This window comes from Trifolium pratense, linkage group LG7 (genome assembly GCF_020283565.1).
Source record: "Trifolium pratense cultivar HEN17-A07 linkage group LG7, ARS_RC_1.1, whole genome shotgun sequence".
NCBI lineage: Eukaryota > Viridiplantae > Streptophyta > Magnoliopsida > Fabales > Fabaceae > Trifolium > Trifolium pratense.
Window position 1 is genome coordinate 28,076,697 of NC_060065.1, and position 9,770 is coordinate 28,086,466.

Sequence of the window (9,770 nt, forward strand, 5' to 3'; positions counted from 1 at the left end):
CAAATTGGGTACGATATGACTAGCCGAAACAAAATCTATCAAGCTTTCGTTTAGGGTCACACAAATAGGACTCTTCCATGCACAAATGAGATTGTTCTATGTTGTTGAAATGACCGGTGATAGTAATTGAAAAACATGTGGAACTTGTAGGTCAAACTCTCCCATTTAACACTTGAAAATATATAGGAGGAGAATTCTAGTTTGACCCATATTTATATCTTTGCTTCCGACTTAGGTGCAAACGTGCTCAAGGAGATACTTTTAGTTTATTTAATTTGAATTTGAGATTTTAGATATAATATTTAAATTGATGTAACTTTTTTGTCTACTGTGTTAATAAAAGATTTATATTTCATCTTCACTTTGCATTTATTGATTTTATGTGCTTGAGTTTCTGTCATAGGCTGACCCGCTACTTAAGTTGTGGAACACCCTACGCAGTCAGTCCGCTACTTAAGTAGTGGAATTGTCGGTGGTCAAGTCTCATGCACCACTCAAAGGCCTGCCACGCCGCCAATTTTAATTGGCTACCGGTGCAACCAAAATGCATATAAAAGGAGGCATTTAGAATTTTGAGGTCTCACACATCTCCCACTTAGTTAATTTAGTTTTTGGTCATTTCGTGGGTAAATAGCCACATAATCCTCCGTCAGGTAATCATACCGAACCTATCGGTGTTGTATAATCACCATGGTTGGGTGCGGAATGTAAATTGACGAAGGACTTATTGTCATTTTGGGGGTGCTAATAACATTGCCCATTTAATTATGTCATTTTCTTAAATTATTTAACACTACTTAAATCTTAATCCAATCTTAGATTCAACACTTTTAAGTCATATGTCAAGTTGTAAGTTCATAAAAAATGAAAGAATATACTAAACTGATAAGCATCTATGTCCTAACATAGATGTTGGTGAGTTAATCAAGTCTCCATTGTTAACATATAACGTCATTTTTTTTTTTTCATTGCTAAAACACCCATTGACATTAACAAATTGAACCAAAACCAATAAACCAAACTAGGTAATACACAAAAAGTGAATTTTTCAATTCTAAGGAATACAATGAACATCTATGGTATTAGACCTAAGGGAAAAGAGAAAGAACATAACAACAATACTTGTTCCAATTTAAATTATTATGGAGTAATAACGCAAATTATGATACTGATCAAAATTCCAAACAATGAGAGTGAATATGAAATTTGAATAATGCTAGCAACACACTCTTTAACAAACACACTCCAACACACTCTCTTTTATTGGTTGAAATTCACATAGGTCCCATAAAAAAATGTGGACCCATATAACTTTTATGGGACCCATATAACTTTTATGGGACCCATATAAATTTTAACCAATACAAGAGAGTGTGTTAGATTGTGTTTGTTAAAGAGTGTGTTACTAGCACTCGTCTATGAAATTTATTATTGATCAAGAACCATGTGTTGTTTTATTGAGTGAGCCGTATAGTAATTATTATCTCCCTAATCTAATGACAAAGTCGTATTATTTTTAGTTCAATGTATGATATTGTAATATTATGTCAAATTATTTATTGGGCGTACTAACAAACGAAATATAAAACCATATCATATAAACAAATTATTCTCCTCCTAATAGTGTGATTCTATTTTGAGTAAGTGGTTTTATGTGTTGTGTATCATGGTTTGTTTTAGTTTTGTGACTTTTGGTTCCTTGGTTTGCAGGTTGTTTTATTTACAAGTGAAATCATTTGAGTGAATAATATATTTTTTGACTTATTATGATGTTCATCTAATTGCCTCCCTGTTACTTTTTTTCTAACTAGCTTTATTCTATACTTCATTTACTAAATTACTAAATGAATTAACTTCAACATGGAGAGTTAAAATTTGTTGAATAATACAATATAGATTTTTGGCTAAGAGAGTACATGTTTTGTGAGTGTCTTATTGACTAATTTCATTATGTTTTGTGTATCCATTAAATTTAATATTAAATTTTAAATTTTATATCTCTAAAAAACACACGGGGACGGTAAGATTTTATTTAGCCTTTATTATACGCTCTATGTTTTGTGTATCCATTAAATTTAATATTAATTTTCAAATTTTATATCTCTAAGTGTTGTATTTAATTAGATAAAGATTATCCCTCTTATCTATTGACAATGTCATATTATATTTAGTTTAGTTTATAATGATATCGGGATATTACATAGAAATTATTTGTTGGTCGTACTAACAAACGAAATATAAAATCATATCATATAAACAAATTATTTCCCGTGCGTCGCACGGGTGGGAAATCTAGTACAAAGAACATTTATGGTATTAAACCTAAGGGAAAAGAGAAAGAACATAACAACAATACTTGTTCCAATTTAAATTATTATGGAGTAATAACGCAAATTATGATACTGATCAAAATCCCAAACAATGAGAGTGAATATGAAATTTATTACCTGATTGATGATAGGTGCAAAATAGAGGGGGTGAAGATGAAGTTCCTGCCATACCAACAAAAAGTTGTGAGAAACTGCTATATGAAGGTGAAGAAAGGAAAAAAAAAGAGGGAAAGTTCACAAATTGCCGCCAAAGAGGAGAAGGGCATCGTGGGAAAGATGCAGTTTTTTCACTCCCTCAAACACAAATCTCGCCTCACGAGGAGAGATTTATTTTTACTTGGGACCCACTTAAAAAACTTCTCTTTCTCTTCATCCAAATCGAAGAAATATCTTATTTCTTTCCTATTTCTCTCTTCCTTATTTCTCTCTTTCATAAATCTATCGAAACAAACGCACAGTATTTGTAAACCTGATTTAAGCCCAGTAACAAACGAGTCCCAATACTGATTTCTCTTTCTCTCTTTCTTTCTTTCTTTCTTTCTTTCTTTCTTTCTCTCTTTCTGGTTCTTTATAGAGGAACTTGTGAGAAGAAACAGGTTTATGAATTGTGAATTTTTATGAGAGGGAATAATACTAATGGCTGTCAACATCAACATAAAGGGGCAAATAGAGAAGGTGAATGGAAAGGAACTAAGTTACCGTGAATTTGTTGAAAGATATATGGAGAAGAACAAACCAGTGATTCTCACCGGACTAATGGACCATCATTGGAAGGCTTCCACTGATTGGGTCACCCCAAAGGGTCAACCCAATTTTCAATTTTTTTTCAATCATTTTGGTTCCTCCAAAGTTCAGGTATCAAAATTGCTACTACTTGTTATTTTATTTTATTTTTTTACCATAAATTAAAAGCAATATTGAAGGTCCCGTAAAGGTAGCGTTGGTAGCTACTAGGACATTATTGGAGGGTCGGGGGTTTCCCACTTCTCCAAAGTATGCTATGAAGCACAGACATGAACACCAGATATGACATGGACACCTACACGTGGACGACACCAATAAAAATTTGAGAAAATGACATAATTTAATACAATCATAAGTGTGGTGTCCGACAGCGGTATACTCCTATTCTGAGGAGTGTGTCCTTGCTTCATAGACAGTGTGTTATCATTAGGCAATTAGACCAAAACAAATCAATATTTAAGGTCTAAGGGCATTTGGGATTTAATTAGAGCTGTAGAATTAAGCTAGTTAGGATATTTTGAATGATTACAATTGATTAGGAAAAATTGGTGTAAATTAGTAATGATATGATTTTATTGTGTTTTTGAAATTTGGTCGTTGGATATAATTTGTTGTTGATTGTTGCACTCAAACTATGTAAGATTGAGGTTCGTTTAAACCGTTTGAAAATGGAAAATATGGATGCCTATTAGCTGATTGAAATGTTGGTAATGGAAAGGTTGCAGATTGTGATACTAGAGATTTTGGTGATCAAAAAAGGGAGGAGTTGCTGGTCTCTGATTTCGTAGGACGTTGCCTTCAGATTGAGGGTTCTGCAGTTCAGTGCAATAATGAAAATGGTATAGGTAATGGTGATTCTATATCTGTACCTTATTTGAAGGATTGGCATTTTGTGAAGGTATATCATGTTTAGCTTTTCATCACTTCATCATTGATTGTTGTAGATTTTTAGTGTTTATTCTATGTTTCTCGAATATAGTTAAGTTTTGAGGGTTAATAAAGCATCCCAGAAAAATTTAGGGATGGATTATTTGTGATATTTTATCGAACTTCATTTTAACGCGACACCAAACGTACTACCATAGTAGTGGTTTTATGTTGTCTCCGTTTAAAAGATGTCATTATTCATATCATCAATGCATGAACTTCAGGAACAAGGGGTGATATGCATTATGCATTTTGGTTTTTGGATTACAAAATCCATTTATTGTTCCCATTCACTTTTGGCTCTTGACGAAGTCTACTGTGCAAATGAATTTGTATGGATACGGTTGATTTGCTTGAATTTCAATTACATATAGAATTTCCAGGTGTTAGTTTTTCTATTTTGTTACTAGCAAGTGATAGAAACATGGATCGAGATGGGCCTTGACACTACGGGCCTTAACACTAGGCCCAAACCAAGAGTGTGGAGGGTGTATTGGAGAAAGAAGGGGTTTAAAGAGAAGAAGGGGAATGGTGAGAAGAACGATGACGTGGCTATGTGATGCATGGTATGCACGGGGGATTTGTTATATAAGCAGTGGAGGGGAAAGAGAATGAATCATCCAAGTTTTCTGTTATTTTGTGGGGGATCACTTTGTTAGTGATTTTGGGAGCACTATGTGTTTTGGGGCTGTTAGTATTTCACTTATTTGCTTTTCATTCTGTTTCCAATTGTAATTGTTCTTCACCATTAATTCAATTGCAAGCTTTCACCGTAATTCTATTCCTATTTCTACTGTTTTAATAATAAATTCATACACATACCCATCAGCAAGCTCCCTATGCAATCAATCTGCCCATTTGTGGAATTTTTAGATAGACACACATCATTAGCCAGAGCAAATGGAAATTCATAATTTACTACTACGAAGTTTGACCCTTTCAACATAGAGAATCCTCTTGTTGCATTAGTTATCACATGCTACATTATTGTTTTTAGAGACTACGGATGATGATTCACTAAGTAATTTCTTTTTGCAACTATCGCAGGAATATCCAGATTATGTAGCATACATCACTCCGATGTTCTTTTGTGATGATTGGCTCAACTTGTATCTCGACAACTTCAGAATGAATACTTATTCTGACAGTTCCCAGCAAAATACTGAAATATGTTGCTCTGACTATCGTTTTGTTTACGTTGGAGTTAAAGGTGTGACTTTAGTTGTAATGAAATCTTCGAGCGGCAATGAACCTCAGATGATTTTAGATTTTTTTTTCCATTACAAAGAGATGAACAATCCAAAAGTAATTCTTACATTCACTTTTTCTTGCAGGATCTTGGACTCCTCTTCATGCTGATGTTTTCAGGTCGTATAGTTGGTCAGCAAATGTCTGTGGAAAGAAGAGATGGTTTTTTCTAGATCCTTCTCAACATCATCTTGTGTTTGATAGGCATGGATGCATTTTCCTAATGGAAATTCATAACTCTTTTTTTTAAAATAGAAGTTGGGCACTGTGGTCTAAAAACAAATCTATCAGATCTATCCATATATATTCTTTATTCAAATTACCTATCAACTCTTTTAGTTCACTTTTGACATTGACCAAACTTTCTACCAATGATATTCCCTCTTACCTTTCATTTTCTTTCTTTGTTTTGGTTCAATCTCTCTAAATATTTATGTGTTTTCCTTTGGCGGTAAAGGGTGAGGATGGAAGTGCTTTGACATATTGTCTTTTTGCCTGGTTTTGGCTTTTCAGAGCTAATATTTTGTAATCTTTGATTCAGGAATGTAAAAAGTTGCGTTTATAATATCTTTGATGAAGCATCTGATTCAAAATATCCTGGTTTTAAAAAGGTAAATTTATAGTTTCCATCTTCTGATAAATTTATTTATTCCAGATTTCCAATAATATTTTTCTGCTTCAGCCTTCGGTGAATTTGTAATTTTATGTAGGCTATCTGGTTAGAATGCACACAAGAAGCAGGGGAAATCATATTTGTTCCCAGTGGATGGTATCATCAAGTTCATAATTTGGTATGTTCTGGTTCTGATATTGATTGACATTATATATCTACTTTATTTTGAAGGGATTTTCTACAGCTCCTTTATAGAAGGACTATTTTGATATACCAAATATAATAATGATTGTGCTAAGTGGTTAAACTTAAAATTAATAAGTATAATCTTAGCTTCTTCGACTGTGCATTCAGCAGGAGCTGTTTACATTTTTGCTCTGTTCCAAATGGAACTTGTGTTTGACTTATTGAATCTGATGTTCTTAAGGAATAAGATTATGCTTGGTGCTACTACTTGTTGTGAGCACTATACTGCATCGCAACATAAATGTTGATTGTCAAGTTAGAAAACTCAGTGGAACCAGTAACAAAAAACTGTGTTTCCTGGAGTTTTTTGTTTCTATTATCGTCATATAATGGTTACTTTTTTCTGAATGTGTAAAAATATAATGGCTTATCAATTGGATCAATATGCTATAAGCAGAATGGTAACACAATTAGGTTAATTTAAATTTTCAGTCTATACCAGCTTTGTCAGATGGTTCTGTTGAGGAAATTTGATATGATTTGACTGTATGTCTTTTGTTCTTTCAGGAGGATACAATATCTATAAACCACAATTGGTTCAATGCCTATAACCTTTCTTGGGTGGTAAATTGAGCAATGCAATCAAGTATACATATTTGTAATTCAGTCAGACTCGAGGACAAATATAATTGAACTAAGTTTATCTCATGACTTTTCATTCTGTGACAGTGGAATTTACTATTAAGGGACTACAGTGAGGCCAAGGAATACATAGAAGATATCAAGGATATATGTGATGATTTTGAAGGTCTCTGCCAGCGCAATCTTGCTGCTAACACAGGTCCAGTACCGTGTATTATGAAATTTTAATATGCTGTTGCCTGTTGGGGCAAACTAATTTGGATATCTTAAATTAAAGATCTATATTAATAATAAGATAATCAGTAGTCATCCTATATGCTGTTACTTGGATTTTGTGATGATCAACTATGTATAGAGGGTAGCGTTAAATTTTTATAATATTGATTGATATCACTAGTTTTTCTAATCTAAATTACATTTTTTAAATACTTAGGCTTGCTAGAGCAATTGACCTAACCACATAAAACAACTTTTGTAGCAAGTTTAATAGAAACTACATTTGCATAACATACTATATCAGATTGAGGATTTTGGCTTAAAAAAAAAAAAAAAAAAACTATATCAGATTGAGGATGCTTTGAGTGATAATATCAGGGGAACTGACTTTACTCTTAAAACAGGGATGAATTTTTATGACTTCTTCACTTTCATTTCATACTTTTCCTTGGCCAATTTGGTGCTGCTCTGCTACATAAACGGAAGAGATGGAAGTACTACTGGAAGTTCATCAAGAGTAGCTCAACATTTATATTTGAATATTGGGTCTATTAGGAAGGTTGCATCAGCGATGAAAAACTTGCATGCTCTAGAAGGGAATCATGATTGCATTGTGGATATGATAAAAACATTTGAAGATCCTAGGTTTTCCAAATTCTGCATACAAGTGGGAAAAACATATTTAACAATACACGAACAATCCAATTTGTTCTCTGATTTTGAGAGTGCTTCAACGGTTGAGCTGGTGGACCTCAGTGTTTTTAAAGCGCACACTTCTCAGGTTTACACACCAGAAGACCTCATCAAATTTATAGACAATACTGTTGCAGAACTGGGCCACATTTTCATCGAGTCATCTGTACAGCGCGTTGCTTGAGTATCCTATTGAAATTCATGTTTGACAACTGATCTTGAATGCACTTGATCTTCAAGATACTGCAGTTCACAATTTTTATAAGGCAAAAATGCTACCACCCATTTCACACGTCATTGTCTAAGTAAGCTTTCGTAATCACCCTCTCTTTAATTAACATCTCACAGTTATCTTTAACAACATATCACTATGCTTCTAAATCCATATTTATACTTCACTTTAATGCGTTCCTTCCTTTTTCCTCTGATACATCTGGCTACTCAGTCAGAGACCAATACCTCTTTGATTTCAACCTTTCAATTTTGTGCATGTTTCGGTTGTTGGCCCTTCATTTTCTTTGTACCCTCAAAAGATAGACTTTTGTCTGACCATTTTTTAGCAGCACAAATCAACTTAAAATTAGTTGTGAGAGGGGTTTGATTGGTTTATAAAGGATTGGTGACAGTCTTAGTCAATTCTCCTTTTGCAACAACTGGGTCTGTCTGAATGGTAAGTTACTATGTGAATACTAGCTGAATGTGGTCCATTGTGTTTCTTATCCCAAGACTTCACTGAATATGAGTGGCTAAAATGGCTGAATGTTGTATCCCAAATATTGGTCAAAGTTCATTAAATTATTGTTTTAGATAAGCGAAACATCTGGTATGTATAAAAGAGAAACAGAAAAGAATGAAAATGATCTGCACTATTGTTCTTGTAAAAAAAGGAAGAAAGTATAGCTTTTACTTGCTTTTGCTGCATTTGTTTACATCTCAGAACAAAGTGTTCCTCTCTCACTTTATAAACCCAACAATGTGATTAGCCTTTTCATTTTTTCCATAATTTAACAATAATAAATCACCCTCTTAGACCATCATCTTTGGATTATTGTTTGGTTGTTTTTGTGTTGCACATGGCAGATACATACCAAGTACTGTCAATTCTAGGTTCATGAATGAGGGAAAATATGATTCTGTTACCTCTTTCTTTGTCTGGTTTTGGAATTCTAGTAAATGATGCAGTCAAGATTGAGAAATGGTATTTTGCTCTGTTTGTTGTATCTTTAGGGAACAATATATATTATTGTTACATAATCATGTACTAGCATTTAGTATTCATAACAGGACAGTTTTTTTCTTCTTCTTTTTTGACTAAAATTGTCGTATTGCCTAACTTGTGTTTCATGGATTTGAATTACTTTGCGGTGACGTTATTGCACATTCATGCAATGACACATTGGTGACTGTTGGATCGTGACCGAAGCATGTAGAAATCAAGCATATTTCAATTTATTTATTTTTACACTCTAGAATATTATGCTTAAAATTTAGACTATTTAATCTTGACCCAACAACCACAGATGTATTTAATGCGTGAATGCATGAGGCAACCCAAATCCATTGTTCCACACATGCAATGCACATTCACAGATGATGGATTAGGATATGTATTGGCAGTAGAATATGTGGTTAGCTTTGTAAGAATGAATGAAAAATTCACGATACATCTACACAAGGCAATATCAACTTCATCTTTCACAATGTTTAAGGTCTCAATGAATTTTAGTAGGGAAATATTCCTTCCGGACACAATTATAAGCAAAAAATCACTTTTTAGATTCATTGGAAAAATAATGTATCCGGGTCTATATTATTGACCAAATACATTACTTTTTCAATGAACCTAAAAAATAATTTTTGTTTATAATTGTGCCCGGAGGAAGTAAATGGGAAGAAGAAACACTATAGCCACCCTAGATAGATACATCACCCCAAAAGTGAGAATAGTTAAAATCTATGCCAAAAATACATAGTTCCTCCGGTCTTATATATAAGAAACACTTGAGAAAAATACACATACTGAGGAGACTTATTTTTTTATTAAAAATTCTAAAATATTATGTGTTTAATTCAAAACTAACCTTGAGAATATGTGTAATTAATGCATAACATTGGAAAAAATGTTGCATTTTATACAATTTAATAAGGGTATACAAGAGATTATCTATTTA

The 9,770-nt window shown here is 33.1% G+C and overlaps 1 protein-coding gene across 2 annotated transcripts; it reads left to right on the forward strand.

Moving 5' to 3' along the window:
• The first annotated feature begins 2,738 nt into the window (after positions 1-2,738).
• On the forward strand, positions 2,739-8,542 carry LOC123894179 (2-oxoglutarate and iron-dependent oxygenase JMJD4). 2 transcript variants are annotated; one of them, XM_045944096.1, is made up of 9 exons: positions 2,739-3,185; positions 3,793-3,972; positions 5,049-5,211; positions 5,336-5,453; positions 5,791-5,860; positions 5,960-6,040; positions 6,616-6,672; positions 6,778-6,889; positions 7,311-8,542. In XM_045944096.1, exons 1-9 carry the CDS (start codon positions 2,967-2,969, stop codon positions 7,781-7,783), a joined length of 1,473 nt encoding a protein of 490 aa, XP_045800052.1. In that variant the 5' UTR covers positions 2,739-2,966; the 3' UTR covers positions 7,784-8,542. The 2 variants fall into 2 exon arrangements, with proteins under 2 accessions (XP_045800052.1, XP_045800053.1); XM_045944097.1 differs by having other exon boundaries at positions 2,740-3,185; positions 5,336-5,411.
• The last annotated feature ends 1,228 nt before the right edge of the window (positions 8,543-9,770 follow it).

Bases quoted from the DNA above. Each gene is read 5' to 3' on its own strand.
- LOC123894179 (XM_045944096.1), top strand. From the start codon at position 2,967: ATGGCTGTCAACATCAACATAAAGGGGCAAATAGAGAAGGTGAATGGA. The intron at 3,973-5,048 runs GTATATCATGTT...CAACTATCGCAG, and splicing joins AGGATTGGCATTTTGTGAAG to GAATATCCAGATTATGTAGC. The intron at 6,673-6,777 runs GTAAATTGAGCA...ATTCTGTGACAG, and splicing joins CCTATAACCTTTCTTGGGTG to TGGAATTTACTATTAAGGGA.